At 38.1% G+C, this 21,089-nt stretch overlaps 1 protein-coding gene across 1 annotated transcript in view; it reads left to right on the top strand.

Annotated features, from left to right (window-relative positions):
• LOC144453922 (charged multivesicular body protein 1B2-like) overlaps positions 1–20,665 on the top strand; it is a 32,258-nt gene extending 11,593 nt beyond the window's left edge. The window contains exons 2-5 of the mRNA XM_078145277.1: positions 4,493–4,590; positions 7,454–7,669; positions 15,454–15,605; positions 20,426–20,665. Of these exons, the coding sequence (XP_078001403.1) occupies positions 4,493–4,590; positions 7,454–7,669; positions 15,454–15,605; positions 20,426–20,543 (584 nt within the window). The 3' untranslated portion in view covers positions 20,544–20,665. The remainder of the gene's footprint in view (positions 1–4,492; positions 4,591–7,453; positions 7,670–15,453; positions 15,606–20,425) is intronic.
• The last annotated feature ends 424 nt before the right edge of the window (positions 20,666–21,089 follow it).

Below are 21,089 nucleotides of genomic sequence, written 5' to 3'. Positions count from 1 at the left end.
TTGGTAAATTTCTGTTATACTGCACAGCTAATAGACTGGTGTATATTGCCAGAAAAGGGCCACCATCTTATATCTAGAATTGTTATTTTGGACATTTTAGCGAAAAACTGTTTTTGGTAAATTTGTTAAGAAATTGAAATTCGAATTGCCTCAAAATTATTCTAGATCCCTACACACACGATAATGCAACACCTTTGTTGAAGCTTGGTCAAAGGTCATATGAATGTCGGGGTCAAAGCTTTATTAACCATTCAGCGTGCCGATTTTTTTCTAAGCTTTGGAGTGCCGATCTTTGTCAAAGCTTTGCACTGCTAACCATCGTTGAAGCATTGGAGTGCCAAGGTTTTTCTAAGCTTTGCACTGCTAACCTTCGTCGAAGCATTGGCGTGCCAAGGGTTTTCGAAGTTTTGGATTGCCAATATTTGTCGAAGCATTGGAGTACCGATCTTTGTTGAAGCTTTGGAGTACCAAACTTTGTCGAATCATTGGACTCCTAATCTTTGCCGAAGCTATGGCCTGCCAAGGTGAGTTGAAGTTCTTCCAGAGCAAGGTTTGTTGAATCTTCAAGGTACCGACCTTTGACTAGTCTTACACACCATTGGCAGCCTTTGTCAAAGGTTCAATAACTTTTATCTCATGTAACTTTGTCAAAACCTTATTTCCTTTATTCCACCTGTTCAATATTGATTTTAAAGACATACTTTTTAGTGACTAAAGTACAGTATCATCATACCATGGTACCAGAATAACTAATAATGTACAGGCTGTCTTTAAATCAAAGTGTGAGAAAGCAGGAAATAAGGCATTGGCAAAGTGTCTACAAGATAAAAGTCACTGAACTTTAAAATTAAACTAAATACTCCTTTTATGCTGCATGTCCTTGAACATGCTGTTTTCTGTTTTTGTACTTTATTTATATCACCAACATGGTTGGTGTGGATGTAGTATTTTACTTACATTTTGCTGTTTATTGTTACAAATACAAATATACTTTTACACAATGGCTATCCAGACTAATTTTCACATTTTTTTTTACTCTTTAGATGAATGTCACAAGTGAACAACAAACAGAAAGATGAACTAACCCAAAGTGCAGTCTTTGGCCAAATATACAATTCTCTTGCTATGTGTTTCATCTCTATATTCCTAGATGTCTCATTTTATATTTGTACCTCAAAGTCTACCACCATATATACAGTTTAGTTAAATAAACTCTGCATGTATTAAACATGTATTAAACCTTTTACAAATTAATTAGTTACAAACATGGACTTAGTATTATATTATTGTTTTTAGTCTTTTTTAAAGTAGAAAAACATAGTTGATTTATTAATTTATAACAGCAAATAAACACAACTTTTTTATGGCCACTTTGAATTTTCTCGTTTGTTCATGCCGTGAATTTCCATGTGTTGAGTTCAAGGACACATATAATTTGGGGTATTTCTGAAGAGACAAACAATATGATTTACCTTTTAATTTCTTACATTTAATCAGGTCCTTCAATTATTACCCAGTTGTTGCACAAATAAAACTAATAAAATATAGTGTCTATCCCATTCATGCAAAGTCTGGTAACTGGTGGAAAAATAAGTTCACATGTTATAATGTATAGAAGCTGTTGGTGTAAAAACATTTTTATATTTTGAGAAAATTAAATTCTGGCTTTGCCTTGGTGGCTGCTAAATTAAGAATACATTTGGTTGTGCAATATATGGTCTGACATCTCCACAAATACAGAACAAGCTATAGAATGGTTATAAAAAAAAAGGTGTTGTTAAAAAAATAATGTAGAATTATTTACATCTTGTGACTCCAGTTTGTAACAATTTGTCATAATTTTGTGTGTATCTATGTTATTGATGAGTTTATTTCAAGAGCTAATTGGTAATGTTTTGGTCGTGTTTTTTATCAATCCATTTTGATATGTTTATGCTTTCTTTTCTTTTGGTTAGTTAATTTCTTTCATTGAATTCATTGGGTAACTGAATGTATTTTATTTTTTCTACATGTAGTATACCTACCCATTTATATTTACATGTAATAATCACATACATGTACAGGTCACTTCATTCCCACACTGGCTTCAATTCTTTAGTGGTTTTCTTCAAACCACATATCATTTATGATGAATACATCTCACTGGCATAGTTTACACAAACACACACACACATATACATACACATACACATACACAACCAAGATTTGTTTCTCAAGAACAACATGCAAAATGATTTACTTCAACACTGATTGATATGATTCCACACTGTATATTTTTTAATCATGGCGAATAAATTACATTTTCATGATTTTTGAAACTATCACTTTTTATCAAAGCCGTTCTAAAACTGACAGAATATGATATGATATATACGATATGATATATACTATATAAATACCTATCGTCGGAATATCAACCATCCATTGATAATTTGACCTGGTTTCACGTACATATCATCACATCAGATGTACAGGTCTGTTGCAACGCAAGTGTCGTCTGCTTCAATTTGGCCGACTAACGTGTACACAATTCCGTTTCGCAATGCCCAAACCTTTCAATTGGCATTGACAGCAGTCATCTTATTTTCCATTTTCAAGGGAATGTTGAAAAATTATCCATAATTTCATACCATATCACAATGTTCAGTCGGGAGCTCTGAGGTCGATGTCGTGACGCCAACACCGTCGCGACTGTTTTGATATGCACGTGCTGGCTGTGTGCCAAAAAGGGGTCAAAAAGATTTGTGTCCATCATACTGATTGGTCAGCTTTCTGAGACATGATCTGAGAGGTCATACCAGTAATTGATATTTCCAATGCACGGATATATAAAGTTACATTACAAAGTTGTCGACGTGGTCGCTAATTCCATCAAATTTTTACGTTTAAAATGCATACCGACGAATATTCTTTCCAGAAGCTTGTATCGAGGTTATACGTTCAAATCTTCACTGAAGGTTCTGAGAGGCATTTCGTTTTAAACCTTCGAAAATAAGCTTCGTAACAAGTTTTACTCACAAACCTATGTCTAAGCTTCAGTATAAATTTTCACCGAAGGTTCTTCCGAGGTAACTTCGTATAACCTTTGAAAGTAAGCTTCATAACTAGTTGCGAATACAAACCTCAGTCGAAGCTTCATTACAAATCTTTACCGAAGGTTCTTCCGCGGCAACATAGATTGACCTTGGAAAATAAGCTTCCAAAATGGTTTTATCCACAAACCTCTTTCAAAGCTTGTAATACAAATCTTTATTGAAGGTGCTTCCAAGACAACTTAGTTTAACCTTTGAAAGTAAGCTTCACATAAGCTTTACCCACAAACCTTCGTCTAAACTTCAGAGAAAACATTAATTGAAGCTTTATCAAAAAAAAGATTTGAACAAGCTTGCCGGTGAACCTTCAAGCGACCTTAGAGTGTCACGAAGGTTTGGCAAAGGTGTTGCACTATCGCGTGTGTAGTTCGATTTATTCGTCATGAAAATTTTCCAGGGTTAAAGCTGTAAGACACCGGAATTATTTATAGCCAAACCCAAAAATCCTCCAGGGTTAAAGCTGTAAGACACTGGAATTATTTATAGCCAACCTCAAAAATCCTTTTTAGCACACTGATAAGCTTCAGTAGTGCTATTATTAAAACTGTACAGTTGTGCTATAATGCCATTGGTGCTATTTTTTAGCCTTTTTGATTGGTAGTTTACATATAGTTGACATATAGTTGACCGCCCTAAAAATCCACGTCAAAATAACTAGATCTATCTCGAGGTATGCAGAGAGTCAGCAGACATGTGCATCGCTATTTGTGTTTTAGCATTTTAGCATTGTTACTTTTAATTTTTATACACATTAGGAATAATGCCGATGTTTTCTGAAAGCAAGCAAGCACATGCTGTTATGATGGAGCATTGAGAGGTACTGATTATAAATCATGTTTACTTCAAGATAACGTTGATTGCTACACAAACTTTCATGGATTTATGTACCCGTATTTGAACAAGTGTGATTAACAGGCGTTTTAATCCCAGGTTTAAATTTTAACGGCTTTTCACTAGTAATGAAGAAACCTAGTTTGATGGTGTTTTGTACTAAATTGTCTCTACCATGTTTAAATATCACCTTTCTAAGTTTCTATGGCAAAACCCGCATTCCACAGACATTCACAAGTTTACACATACTAAATTTGTTATGAAAATCACCAGCTGCTCATTATTAGCACGGTTATTCAGAGAGGGTAGATATGTAATTGTCTGCACTCAAATCTGACAATAACCCCCATGAGGTTAGGGGCCTTTTATATCCGCCATTCCGGTTTAACTCTGACATACCTTATAGTAACCTTATAGTGCTCATAAATACTTGAATGATTTATCATCTATCACATATTGTGATGTGTTGCTTTGATATCTTTCCTGTCCAAATGACAAATATATTTTCATTCATTTGTCTATGTATGGCGGTATCTATGATGCCTATTTTCCTTAATGCAGTATTTTAGAACATTTGTTTAATCTGAAGTTTGCTGCCAAAGACTTGGAGAGGCAAGCAAAAAAATGTGAAAAAGAAGAAAAAACAGAAAAGACCAAGCTGAAAAAGGTAAGTATACATTTATTTCTATAAAACAAATCATTACACTGTACACACACACACACACACACACACACACACACACACACACACACGACTGAAGCCCTGCAAGTGTACTGTATGGAGTGGTGATGGCTGAAACCCTATAAGTGTACTGTATGGAGTGGTAATGACTGAAGTCCTACAAGTGTACTGTATGGAGTGGTGATGACTGCAGTCCTTACAAGTGTACTGTATGGAGTGTTGAAGGCTGAAGCCCTACAAGTGTACTGTATGGAGTAGTGATGACTGAAGTCCTACAAGTGTACTGTATGGAGTGGTGATGACTGAAGTCCTTACAAGTGTACTGTATGGAGTGGTGATGACTGAAGTCCTACAAGTGTACTGTATGGAGTGGTGATGACTGAAGTCCTACAAGTGTACTGTATGGAGTGGTGATGACTGAAGTCCTTACAAGTGTACTGTATGGAGTGTTGAAGGCTGAAGCCCTACAAGTGTACTGTATGGAGTGGTGATGACTGACGTCCTACAAGTGTACTGTATGGAGTGGTGATAACTGAAGTCCTTAGAAGTGTACTGTATGGAGTGACTGTATGCCATGAGTGGTAATGACTGAAGCCCTACAAGTGTACTGTATGGAGTGACTGTATGCCATGAGTGGTAATGACTGAAGCCCAGAAGTGTACTGTATGGAGTGGTAATTACTGAAGCCCTACAGGTGTACTGCATGGAGTGGTAATGACTGAAGCCCTACAAGTGTACTGTATGGAGTGGTAATGACTGAAGTCCTACAAGTGTACTGTATGGAGTGACTGTATGCCATGAGTGGTAATGACTGAAGCCCAGAAGTGTACTGTATGGAGTGGTAATGACTGAAGCCCTACAGGTGTACTGTATGGAGTGGTAATGACTGAAGCCCTACAAGTGTACTGTATGGAGTGGTAATGACTGAAGTCCTACAAGTGTACTGTATGGAGTGACTGTATGCCATGAGTGGTAATGACTGAAGCTCTACAAGTGTACTGTATGGAGTGGTGATGACTGAAGTCCTTAGAAGTGTACTGTATGGAGTGGTGATGACTGAAGCCCTACAAGTGTACTGTATGGAGTGGTAATGACTGAAGCTCTACAAGTGTACTGTATGGAGTGGTGATGAATGAAGTCCTTAGAAGTGTACTGTATGGAGTGGTAATGACTGAAGCCCTACAAGTGTACTGTATGGATTGTTGATGACTGAAGTCCTACAAGTGTACTGTATGGAGTGGTAATGACTGAAGCCCTACAAGTGTACTGTATGGAGTGTTGATGACTGAAGCCCTACAAGTGGACTGTATGGAGTGGTAATGACTGAAGCCCTACAAGTGTACTGTATGGAGTGGTAATGACTGAAGCTCTACAAGTGTACTGTATGGAGTGGTGATGACTGAAGTCCTTAGAAGTGTACTGTATGGAGTGGTAATGACTGAAGCCCTACAAGTGTACTGTATGGAGTGTTGATGACTGAAGTCTTACAAGTGTACTGTATGGAGTGGTAATGACTGAAGCCCTACAAGTGTACTGTATGGAGTGGTGACTACGAGTGTATTTGTTAATTTATATGATTATTAGCACAACTGAACTGATAAGGTTCAGTAGTGCTATAGGCATGGCAAAGTGTCTGTCTGTCTGTCTGTCTGTCTGTCTGTCTGTGTTTGTGTGTGTGTGTGTGTATGTGTGTAAACAACTTTAAGTCAAAAACTGCTGGACCGATTGCTTTGATATTTGGTGGTCATGTTACTTCTGGTGTCTAGTTGGGAAATTGTTCAAATGAAAGTGATTGCATCAGGGATGTGGGTTTGGGTCAAAAAATGTGATTTTTGGTCAAAAAACTTAAACTCAGAAACTACTGGGCAGATTGGTGCGAAATTAGGTGGGAACATTCTTAAGGGGGTGTAAAGTAAGATTTGTTCATGACGGGATGATTCCATCAGTGATATGCAAATTAGGGCTGAAAATATGTCTTTTTGGTTAAAAATCTATAATTCCAAAACCACTGAGCAGATTGGGCTGAAATTTAATGGAAATGCATTTAGGGATGTATGGACGAAGATATGTTAAGCATACCATGATTCCATGAGTGATATGGAATTAAGGTGTAAAAATGTGAATTTTGGTCAAAAACTTATATCTCAAAAAATACTAAGTGAATGAGTTTGAAACTTGGTGAGATGTTTCTAGAAGTGTTATTCTTTGTCATTGCTTTTCCTCAAAAATCTCCAACTCTGAAATTACCCAGTAGATTGAGCTTAACTTTGTTGAGAATGTGTAGATTTGTCCTCATTAATAGGTGACACAGTGAGAACAGTACATTGTTAATTAACTATAATGTTTACTTTACTATTTCCTCTGGTGGTAAAGCCTGTAGCATGGCCAGTTTGGTTTATGACTGGATTATGTAATATATTGTAAGACAGCTGTTTCATCACCTACCCATATAAACTGAATGTAGCTGGCTTTTACAATATTACAATAAGACAACCAAGAAAGATAAACCCGTTACATTGGTATGACTTGGTTCCAAATTGATTTTAAAAAATAAAGAAGTACAAAACCTTGCAGACACATCCCTTTAAAGTTTGATTAGGATGTTGCTATACTTGTCTTGTACACTTCCAACATAGGATGGCTGGATTATGATGATGGAAATTAGGTATGAAAATTTTGTTTTGCTTTGGTTACAACTTTAAATCTTCAAAAAATTATATATCTATCATTGCCCTGAACATGAAGTTGTGCGGCAACGCAATATTTGCGCTATTTTATAATTTATATAAATGTATTTTCCATACACTAACTTATTAACCATGTGTTTTATTTGTTGTTATGGTATCAGGCTATTCAAAAGGGCAACATGGAAGGGGCAAAGATACATGCAGAGAACTCTATACGGCAGAAGAATCAAGCATTAAACTTTCGACGAATGAGTGCTCGTGTGGATGCTACTGCTTCTAGAGTTCAAACAGCCGTGACAATGAAGAAGGTGACCTCATCAATGGCTGGTGTAGTCAAAGCTATGGACTCAGCAATGAGATCAATGAATCTAGAAAAGGTATGTGGAAGTATACTTTAAGACTTGTTTATAGTGAGAGTTTGTAACACCAAAGTATCACAATGTTACCATATGCTACAGTCCTGTATAGCTTTCATATAAGGTGCAAAAATATACTTTTCAGCACAACTGAACTGATAAGGTTCAGTAGTGCTATAGGCATGGCAAAGTGTCTGCCTGTGTGTGTGTGTGTGGGTGTGTGTGTGTGGGTGTGGGTGGGTGTGTGTGTGTGTGTGCAGTGTTTCGTCTGGGTCAAACATTTTACTAGCAATTTGGCCAATTTGCCTCAAAATGTATTAGCCAAACCAGACTTTCAATTAGCCAAACTTTTGCGATAAAAATGAACTTATAGAAATAAAGATAATAACGCAAACTTGTATGTTTTTACTCTGTTTATTTACATACATTTTTCATGTCATGTTGGCAAATGTACGGTTCTCATCTTTGCTTCAAAGTTGTAACACCAGACATCTAGGTTTTAGTCAGTTCTCATTGTAAGTATTTTCTAAATCTCAATGTGCAGTGTGACATGTGAAATTTGAATATGACCCATATGTATGCATAACATTTGAACAGTTTCATGTGCCCCGTGACCATTTCCTGCCGTGGAGAGCACGTCTTGGGTAGTTTAGAAACTATGCGATATTATCATTACTTATCCACATGATTGGTTACTTATTAACAGATGAGGATAGAAAAGGTTTCCATCGATAGCACGGCAATTCATAATTACTATGAAGCATCTTCCCTCACGAGCGAAGCAATGATCAGATGGACCACATCGTTGGACAGTCTATGCTGCAAACTTCACTTAGATAAATTCAAACTACCACGTCACCATTTCATTCTCACTAAAACTGAAACTTTTTCTTTTTGAGCTTCGTTACTAGATCGAACGCATTACGTGAATTTACCATTCACTATACCAGGCTCTTCATCTAAGGTGAACCATAATGGTTCACACATTATGTTAAGGCATCGTTCAAGAATAAACGAATATCTTCATGTATACCGAGTTAACAATTCTCCTCAGCGACACAAAATTTGTATCAAACACTTTTACAACTGTATCTCTGTCAAACTGAAAGTTCACATTGTCGTTTGTACTTCATGTCATGAAACTCAGTTTGTGCATTGCGGTATTGTTTCGTTTTTCGGCCTGCATAATGAAAGGGCCTGGTAAAGACGACTCATCTTCCATCGCCCCTTGCATGTGACGAACTACATGTTCAAATTTTACAAGCATGGATCGCATGATCAGATATTGCAAAGTTTTACACAGCGGAACTTACAAGTTTGTTGGATGGGACATTTATTTGCATTGCTGATGTAACAATTTTATGATTTGTTTAACTTTTGAGGAATGCACAATATGTACACTTCCTTCTAAATGTAATACAATTTAGTTTAAATTACGAATGTTCACCCTTGTGACAAAGAAACCACAAGCATTACGTATAGATTCTCTGGTGCCCTATTCTAAATTGGCTTCGCAAGTTTTGCTAATTGTATCAAAAATATTCTTGCCAAATGCAGATTTTATTCGCATTTTGCGATTTGGTGAGTGGGCAGCGGAAACACTGTGTGTGTGTGTGTGTGTGTGTGTGTGTGTGTGTGTGTGTGTGTGTGTGTGTGTGTGCGCGTGCGCGTGCGTGTGTGTGTGCGTGTGTGTGCGCGCGTGTGTGTGTGCATGTGTGTGTGCGCATGTGTGTGTGGATGTGTGTGTGTGTGTGTGTGTGGGAACAACTTAAAGTCAAAAACTGCAGGACGGATTGCTTTGATATTTGGTGGTCGTGTTACTTCTGGTGTCTAGTTGGGAAATTGTTCGAATGAAAATGATTGCATCAGAGGTGTGGGTTTTGGGTCAAAAAAATGTGATTTTTGGTCAAAAAACGTAAAACTCCAAAATTACCTCAGTAATATGCAAATTAAGGCTAAAACCTATAATTCCAAAACTACTAGATTGGGCTGAAATTTAACAGGGATGCACCTGTGGGTGTATAGATGCAAATTAGGTGTAAACATGTGAATTTTGGTCAAAAGTTTATATCTCAAAAGGTACTTGGTCAATGAGACAGAAACTTGGTGAGTTGTTTCAGGAAGTGTTATCCTGCAGATTTTCTTCAAAATATTTTGACGCAATTGGCCCTAGCAACCATGACTCTTAGCAACTACCAAATGGCAGTATATTTTGGTCATATAACAACATCTGATAGGCAAGTGAGTAAAGATTTAAAAAATGTATGCAAATATCCCTAGCAACCATGACCACACCCATAGCAAGAGCCAAACGGTTGTGTATTTCACAAAGATAACAACAGGGATTAATAGACAATTGAATAAACATTCTAAAAATATATAACTTTACCTAGCAACAAGCCCACACCCATAGCAACAGCCATATAATCACATATATTGCAAAGATACAAACAGGAATTGAAAAACATGAATAAACATTCAAAAAATGTATGTAAATTTCCCTAGCAACAAGACCACATCCATAGCAACAGCTAACTAATAACATATATTGCAAATATAACAGGAATTGAGAGACAAATGAATAAACATTCAAAAAATGTGTGTAAATTTGCCAAGCAACAAGACCATGCCCTTAGCAACAGCCAAATAACCATGTATATTGCAAAGATAACAACAGGAATTGAAAGACAAATGAATAAAAAAAAATGTATGCAAATATGCCTAGCAACAAGACCATGCCCATAGCAACATCCAAATGATAGCATATATTGTAAAGATAGCGACGACATGCATGGTTGGATAGGCAACTGGATAGTCAATCAGCAAATGAATACCTATTGTTAGCATGGACTAGCATATGGATAAACAATTTTAAAAACTGGACAGTTGTGCTACAACACCATTGGCAGTATTTTTTAAATGTACAGTTGTGCTATATCATTCACACTATTAGTCTATCAGTCACTCTAAATGCAATCAGTCTGTAAGCAATGTTATCATTGGAAAGCAAGGAAGAGAGAGATGTAATAAAACATCATGTGGATGTGATGGAGAGTTAGATAATAACATGGTTGTAATGATGTAGATCTAATGGAGAGTTAGATAACATGGCTGTAATGATGTAGATCTAATAGAGAGTTAGATAATAACATGGCTGTAATGATGTAGATCTAATGGAGAGTTAGATAACATGGCTGTAATGATGTAGATCTAATAGAGAGTTAGATAATAACATGGCTGTAATGATGTAGATCTAATAGAGAGTTAGATAATAACATGGTTGTAATGATGTAGATCTAATGGAGAGTTAGATAACATGGCTGTAATGATGTAGATCTAATGGAGAGTTAGATAACATGGCTGTAATGATGTAGATCTAATAGAGAGTTAGATAATAACATGGCTGTAATGATGTAGATCTAATGGAGAGTTAGATAATAACATGGCTGTAATGATGTAGATCTAATGGAGAGTTAGATAATAACATGGCTGTAATGGTGTAGATCTGATAGAGAGTTAGATAATAACATGGCTGTAATGATGTAGATCTAATAGAGAGTTAGATAATAACATGGCTGTAATGATGTAGATCTAATAGAGAGTTAGATAATAACATGGTTGTAATGATGTAGATCTAATGGAGAGTTATATAATAACATGGCTGTAATGATGTAGATCTAATAGAGAGTTAGATAATAACATGGCTGTAATGATGTAGATCTAATGGAGAGTTAGATAATAACATGGCTGTAATGATGTAGATCTAATGGAGAGTTAGATAATAATATGGCTGTAATGGTGTAGATCTAATGGAGAGTTAGATAATATGGCTGTCATGATATCGATCTAATAGAGAGTTAGATAATAACATGGCTGTAATGGTGTAGATCTAATGGAGAGTTAGATAATATGGCTGTCATGATATCGATCTAATAGAGAGTTAGATAATAATATGGCTGTAATGATGTAGATCTAGTGAAGAGTTAGATAATAACATGGTTGTAATGATGTAGATCTAATGGAGAGTTAGATAATAATATGGCTGTAATGATGTAGATCTAATGGAGAGTTATATAATAACATGGCTGTAATGATGTAGATCTAATGGAGAGTTAGATAATAACATGGTTGTAATGATGTAGATCTAATGGAGAGTTATATAATAACATGGCTGTAATGATGTAGATCTAATGGAGAGTTATATAATAACATGGCTGTAATGATGTAGATCTAATGGAGAGTTATATAATAACATGGTTGTAATGATGTAGATCTAATGGAGAGTTAGATAACATGGCTGTAATGATGTAGATCTAATGGAGAGTTATATAATAACATGGCTGTAATGATGTAGATCTAATGGAGAGTTAGATAATAACATGGTTGTAATGATGTAGATCTAATGGAGAGTTAGATAACATGGCTGTAATGATGTAGATCTAATAGAGAGTTATATAATAACATGGCTGTAATGATGTAGATCTAATGGAGAGTTAGATAATAACATGGCTGTAATGATGTAGATCTAATGGAGAGTTAGATAATAACATGGCTGTAATGATGTAGATCTAATGGAGAGTTAGATAATAACATGGCTGTAATGATATCGATCTAATAGAGAGTTAGATAATAATATGGCTGTAATGATGTAGATCTAATGGAGAGTTAGATAATAACATGGCTGTAATGATATCGATCTAATAGAGAGTTAGATAATAATATGGCTGTAATGATGTAGATCTAATGGAGAGTTAGATAATAATATGGCTGTAATGATGTAGATCTAATGGAGAGTTAGATAATAATATGGCTGTAATGATGTAGATCTAATAGAGAGTTAGATAATAATATGGCTGTAATGATATCGATCTAATGGAGAGTTAGATAATAACATGGCTGTAATGATGTAGATCTAATGGAGAGTTAGATAATAATATAGCTGTAATGATATCGATCTAATGGAGAGTTAGATAATAATATGGCTGTAATGATGTAGATCTAATGGAGAGTTAGATAATAACATGGCTGTAATGATATCGATCTAATAGAGAGTTAGATAATAATATGGCTGTAATGATGTAGATCTAATGGATAGTTAGATAATAACATGGCTGTAATGATATCGATCTAATAGAGAGTTAGATAATAATATGGCTGTAATGATGTAGATCTAATGGAGAGTTAGATAATAATATGGCTGTAATGATGTAGATCTAATGGAGAGTTAGATAATAATATGGCTGTAATGATGTAGATCTAATAGAGAGTTAGATAATAATATGGCTGTAATGATATCGATCTAATGGAGAGTTAGATAATAACATGGCTGTAATGATGTAGATCTAATGGAGAGTTAGATAATAATATAGCTGTAATGATATCGATCTAATGGAGAGTTAGATAATAATATGGCTGTAATGATGTAGATCTAATGGAGAGTTAGATAATAATATAGCTGTAATGATATCGATCTAATAGAGAGTTAGATAATAATATGGCTGTAATGATGTAGATCTAATGGAGAGTTAGATAATAACATGGCTGTAATGATATCGATCTAATGGAGAGTTAGATAATAATATGGCTGTAATGATGTAGATCTAAGGTTTTCATGGCTATATTAAGGTTGTCGGGTATATTATGGTTGTCATGGGTATATTATGGTTGTCAGGGGTATATTATGGTTTTCATCGGTATATTATTAAGGTTGTCAGGGGTATATTTAAGCAATAACCCCCGCCGAAGGCGGGTATACACGAGATTTTGGTACAATTCGCGACATATAGCACGAGCCGAATGGCGAGTGCTATATGGAGCGAATTGTACCAAATTCGAGTGTATACCCGCCTTCGGCGGGGGTTATTGCTATTATATTATATCAAAATATGTGTCTATATCTTCTAAATGTGATTCTGTGGTTATTTTTATGCCTGAAAAAGGCGAATTCGCACGTACAGAAAAAGATCGTCGGTAATAGATCGTCGGGAACGAGCATATTTTGATGAGTGGATACGTTCATGTCGCCCCTACACACACTGCATGAACTTTATGAACACAAACCATACACTGCATTGCATTGATAAATTACTTTATTTACATCATATAATGCATATCGAAAACGCGTTGAAACTAGCAACAAAGAAAACGGGGCAAGAGGTCAAAGAAAGTAACAATTTTGTTTGGATATTTACATATGAACAATACAATCTTGTACACTGCTAAAAATAGATGTCTCGGCGTTGAATCAGTTGAATCGGAGAAAGCTCGAGACAGTAAATCAGAGACGCGACGTTACACAGTCTACTTTAATTTAATGGTTAACAAATTGAACATTGACTGAACCTGAAAATGTACAGTTTTGAAATAATCCTGACGCACTTGACTGATGGTTAAAAGTTCAATTGGTGTTGCTTGATTCAACGAGAGCAGGACGCTGAGACGGCTCGTTGCATGGGAGAACTTGTACCTTATCAGCCATGGCCAGTGATGTTGAAGCCACTGATCAATCGTTGCTTTCGATCGCAAGGTTATCAGTGGAATTATTTGGACTACTGTAACCCAAACTATTGTACAGGATACCTGACACACCTTTACTCTGAGGAAGTGTTAACTTATTGGTATAAGAACGAACACATTCAGCTTGTATGTACTATTCATATGCTAGTTTAGGGGCCCATTTTACCACTGCCAGCCGTGGTAAAATGGGATTTTACCACAGTTATTATCCAATCAGAATGGCGCATAGTAGCATGATATAATATAATATAGGTTTCATGGGTATACATTGTATATTATAGGTTTCATGGGTATGTTATGGTTTCCATGGGTATATTATGGTTTTCATGGGTATATTATTGTTGCCAGGGATATATTATGGTTGTCATGGATATGGTTGTCACAGGTATATTATGGTTGTCACTGTTGTCATGGGTACATTATGGTTGTCATGGGTATATTTTGACCTTGACTTTCAGTGCCAATTATCAAAATCAAAGCAATTCCTGCCCATCACAGACACATTGTAGTATGCATTTACATATTGCCAATTTCTTTAAATCATGTTTACAAGTAATATTGAAGGAAAGAAATATACACAAATATTATTTTTGGTGCTCATGTCACTTTTACTGAATGGCAGCCATATTGTAGTAAAAAATTACTATTTGACTGCATAACTCAAACACTTCAATGCATAGAGACTCCATTCAAGTGTCTACCCCCATATAATCACATGCAAGCTCTCTTGTATGGCACTGACCTTTGACCTTGACCTATAGGGTAGACCATCAAAATTGAATTAAGGTATTACTTACATATTACAATTTACAGACCCTTTGTTGCAATTCTGTGTATGGCTGATTGCCTTTAGATCATGTCTCTAGATAACACAGGACCAGATAAACAAAAAACATGCATTATTTTTGGTGCTTATATTACTTTTTCTCAATGGCAGCCATATTTGTAGTGAACAATCATGATTTACCACATAACTCAAAAACATTAATACATTAATACATAGCGACAACATTCAAATGTCTACCCCCATATTGCCAGGTTTAAACTTTTCTTTTGAGACGTATTTTGGCCTTGACTCAGATCTTCTGGTTCAATAATCAAAATTCAGCAATATCTTGCATTATCAGACACTTTGTAGTATTTAGTTGTTGCAACCAATTCTTTTCAATCATTTCTCCATTTTTGAGAGGTCTGTGTATTTTATGAAGGCTTGTTTTTCTTTTGCATTTTTAAATCAATTAACCAACTTTATTTGTTTTTTTGGGTTTTTTTTGTTTCTCATTTTCTAGATATCAAATTTAATGGATAAATTTGAAAGGTCATTTGAAGATTTAGATGTGCAATCACAAGTAATGGAGGACACAATGAGTAACACAACAACATTAACAGTACCTCAACAGAGTGTAGATGGTTTGATGCAGGAAGTTGCTGATGAGGCTGGGTAAGTCATCTAAACAGGAATTACAGTGTCAGTACATGAACTGGTCCAACGATATGCATGAATTATTGTATTTATATAATGAATGGTCCAGCAATAACTAAAGTTATACCTCCTGAAAGCCAAATTACACACATTTAGACAGAAAACATACCCTGGTTGTTCCATTCAAGCCAAATTAAGGAAGAAGTCCATTTCAAGTTGGCGGTTCCACGTCCGGTTTCCGAGGTATTCCAAACCCTCCCCAACCACCTGCAGTTTTGTTACTTTGTTACGGTGCATATTCATAAGACGCTCATTACCACAGACAGGCACAGGGCACAGCATAATGTATTCAGTGTGAATGGACACCTGAACATAATCAGATCACTAATAATCATAGTCAGGTCCAGGGGAACCACTGTTTGTTGGTTTTATTCACTCCACCAACCAATTTGTATGATCTTGTGTAAGCACTACAAACCCATTCCAGATAACTAATCAATTCATTGGTACCTTTCATATTTTCATTAATCATATCTTATTTAAGTTTAGTATATATTCAATTCTTTTTCAATATTATACATATATTAATTGGTGTTCATCTGGTCTGGAATTACTTTCTTGTATAAGTAAGTTCTAAAACCACTCCTGTAAGGCTCCCCAGGGGTGAGTAGGTTTACAGAAGTTTGGTCCACGAACCCCAATGTGTATACTACTCCTCCCCATACACATACTCCTTGTAATACAACCCCCTCCCCATACACATACTCCTTGTAATACAACCCCCTCCCCATATACTTACTCCTTGCAATACAACCCCCTCCCCATACACTTACTACCTGCAATACAACCCCCTCCCCATACACATACTACTTGCAATACAACCCCTCCCCATACACTTACTACTTGCAATACAACCCCCTCCCCATACACTTACTACTTGCAATACAACCCCCTCCCCATACACTTACTACTTGCAATACAACCCCCTCCCCATACACTTACTACCTGCAATACAACCCCCTCCCCATACACTTACTCCTTGCAATACAACCCCCTCCCCATACACTTACTACTTGCAATACAACCCCCTCCCCATACACATACTACTTGCAATACAACCCCCTCCCCATATACTTACTCCTTGCAATACAACCCCCTCCCCATATACTTACTACTTGCAATACAACCCCCTCCCCATACACTTACTACCTGCAATACAACCCCCTCCCCATATACTTACTACTTGCAATACAACCCCCTCCCCATACACTTACTCCTTGCATTACAACCCCCTCCCCATATACTTACTACCTGCAATACAACCCCCTCCCCATACACATACTCCTTGCATTACAACCCCCCTCCCCATACACTTACTCCTTGCATTACAACCCCCCTCCCCATACACTTACTACTTGCAATACAACCCCTCCCCAAACATGTATTCCTTGCAATACAACCCCCTCCCCATACACTTACTCCTTGCAATACAACCCCCTCCCCATACACATACTCCTTGTAATACAACCCCCTCCCCATACACTTACTCCTTGCAATACAACCCCTCCCCATACACTTACTACTTGCAATACAACCCCCTCCCCATACACATACTACCTGCAATACAACCCCTCCCCATACACTTACTCCTTGCAATACAACCCCTCCCCATACACTTACTACTTGCAATACAACCCCCTCCCCATACACATACTACCTGCAATACAACCCCTCCCCATTCACTTACTACTAGCAATACAACCCCTCCCCATACACTTACTACTTGCAATACAACCCCCTCCCCATACACTTACTCCTTGCAATACAACCCCTCCCCATACACTTACTACTTGCAATACAACCCCCTCCCCATACACTTACTACTTGCAATACAACCCCCTCCCCATACACTTACTACCTGCAATACAACCCCCTCCCCATACACATACTACCTGCAATACAACCCCCTCCCCATATACTTACTCCTTGCAATACAACCCCTCCCCATACACTTACTACTTGCAATACAACCCCCTCCCCATATACTTACTCCTTGCAATACAACCCCTCCCCATACACTTACTACTTGCAATACAACCCCCTCCCCATACACTTACTACCTGCAATACAACCCCCCTCCCCAAACATGTATTCCTTGCAATACAACCCCCTCCCCATAAACTTACTACTTGCAATACAACCCCCTCCCCATACACTTACTACCTGCAATACAACCCCCCTCCCCAAACATGTATTCCTTGCAATACAACCCCCTCCCCATAAACTTACTACTTGCAATACAACCCCCTCCCCATACACTTACTACTTGCAATACAACCCCCTCCCCATATACTTACTACTTGCAATACAACCCCCTCCCCATACACTTACTACCTGCAATACAACCCCCTCCCCATATACTTACTCCTTGCAATACAACCCCCTCCCCATAAACTTACTCCTTGTAATACAACCCCCTCCCCATAAACTTACTCCTTGCAATACAACCCCTCCCCATACACATACTACCTGCAATACAACCCCCTCCCCATACACTTACTCCTTGCAATACAACCCCCTCCCCATACACTTACTCCTTGCAATACAACCCCCCTCCCCATATACTTACTACCTGCAATACAACCCCCTCCCCATACACATACTCCTTGCATTACAACCCCCCTCCCCATACACATACTCCTTGCAATACAACCCCTCCCCATATACTTACTACCTGCAATACAACCCCCTCCCCATACACTTACTCCTTGCAATACAACCCCCTCCCCATAAACTTACTCCTTGCATTACAACCCCCTCCCCATACACTTACTCCTTGTAATACAACCCCCTCCCCATACACTTACTACTTGCAATACAACCCCCTCCCCATACACATACTCCTTGCATTACAACCCCCTCCCCATACACTTACTCCTTGTAATACAACCCCCTCCCCATACACTTACTACTTGCAATACAACCCCCTCCCCATACACTTACTACCTGCAATACAACCCCCTCCCCAAACATGTATTCCTTGCAATACAACCCCCTCCCCATACACTTACTACCTGCAATACAACCCCCTCCCCATACACATACTACTTGCAATACAACCCCCTCCCCATACACTTACTACTTGCAATACAACCCCCTCCCCATACACTTACTCCTTGCAATACAACCCCCTCCCCATACACTTACTACCTGCAATGCAACCCCTCCCCATACACTTACTACTTGCAATACAACCCCCTCCCCATACACTTACTACCTGCAATACAACCCCCTCTCCATACACTTACTACTTGCAATACAACCCCCTCCCCATACACTTACTACTTGCAATACAACCCCCTCCCCATACACTTACTACTTGCAATACAACCCCCTCCCCATACACTTACTACTTGCAATACAACCCCCTCCCCATACACTTACTACTTGCAATACACCCCCCTCCCCATATACTTACTACTTGCAATACAACCCCCTCCCCATACACTTACTACTTGCAATACAACCCCCTCCCCATACACTTACTACTTGCAATACAACCCCCTCCCCATACACTTACTACTTGCAATACAACCCCCTCCCCATACACATACTACCTGCAATACACCCCCCTCCCCATACACATACTACCTGCAATACAACCCCCTCCCCATACACATACTACCTGCAATACACCCCCCTCCCCATATACTTACTACTTGCAATACAACCCCCTCCCCATACACTTACTACTTGCAATACAACCCCCTCCCCATACACTTACTACTTGCAATACAACCCCCTCCCCATACACTTACTACTTGCAATACAACCCCCTCCCCATACACATACTACCTGCAATACAACCCCCTCCCCATACACTTACTACTTGCAATACAACCCCCTCCCCATACACTTACTACTTGCAATACAACCCCCTCCCCATACACTTACTACTTGCAATACAACCCCCTCCCCATACACTTACTACTTGCAATACAACCCCCTCCCCATACACATACTACCTGCAATACAACCCCCTCCCCATATACTTACTACTTGCAATACAACCCCCTCCCCATATACTTACTACCTGCAATACAACCCCCTCCCCATATACTTACTACTTGCAATACAACCCCCTCCCCATATACTTACTACCTGCAATACAACCCCCTCCCCATACACTTACTACTTGCAATACACCCCCCTCCCCATATACTTACTACTTGCAATGCAACCCCTCCCCATACACTTACTACCTGCAATACAACCCCTCCCCATACACTTACTACTTGCAATACAACCCCCTCCCCATACACTTACTACTTGCAATACAACCCCCTCCCCATACACTTACTTCTTGCAATGCAACCCCTCCCCATACACTTACTACTTGCAATACAACCCCTCCCCATACACTTACTACCTGCAATACAACCCCTCCCCATACACTTACTACTTGCAATACAACCCCCTCCCCATACACTTACTACTTGCAATACACCCCCCTCCCCATACACTTACTACTTGCAATACAACCCCCTCCCCATACACTTACTACTTGCAATACAACCCCCTCCCCATACACTTACTCCTTGCAATACAACCCCCTCCCCATACACTTACTACTTGCAATACAACCCCCTCCCCATACACTTACTACTTGCAATACAACCCCCTCCCCAAACATGTATTCCTTGCAATTCAACCCCACCCCCATACACTTACTCCTTTCATTATACAACTCCCCTCCCCCCACACACTTTCCAAAGAGTTTATAGTACATTGTCTGCTATCTTTTGATGTGACCAATTTGATTGTTTTCTATCTTACAGACTAGAGTTAAACATGGAGCTTCCACAAGGTGGTCAGTCAGCATTAGGTCAAGCTAGTGCTGCCTCACAGGAACAAGATGAACTCTCACAACGATTAGCTAAACTCAGACAAATGTAATTTCTATTTATGCCAAATGTTTAAAAAGTGTTTTTTAGCACAACTGAACTTCTTAGGTTCACTAGCGCTATAGCCATGGCAAAGTGTATGTCTGTCTGTCTGTGGATGTGTGTGTGTGTGTGTGTGTGTGTGTGTGTGTGTGTGTGTGTGTGTGTGTGTAAACAACTTAAACTCCAAAACGCTGGACCGCAACTGTGACCATACCCTTTGTATTGCAATGAAATGACAGATACCAGATATTTGCTAGTACTGTACAATCACAGTAACTAATGTCTGAATTATCGACTGTACACATTTACTTATTAATTGACTTCATGTGACCTGACATACACTGACAATCACTAAAGTTACAGCAGATAATGTCATTAGTTACCCTAGAACATAATGTGTTCATAGAAATCATTTTCTTCCACAAATTACAGTGAGTGTTGTCAGTTTATTGGTATGTTTGTAGTAGGTGTCATTTTGATGTGTTGGACCTCAAAGAGACGTTCTTCATTGTTGTGAATGGACAGACAAATTTAAGGTGTCCTAGCACATAGGGAA

Source organism: Glandiceps talaboti, chromosome 3 (genome assembly GCF_964340395.1).
Source record: "Glandiceps talaboti chromosome 3, keGlaTala1.1, whole genome shotgun sequence".
NCBI lineage: Eukaryota > Metazoa > Hemichordata > Enteropneusta > Spengelidae > Glandiceps > Glandiceps talaboti.
The sequence above is the reverse complement of the archived record's forward strand: the minus strand, read 5'-3'. Positions and strand labels throughout refer to the sequence as shown.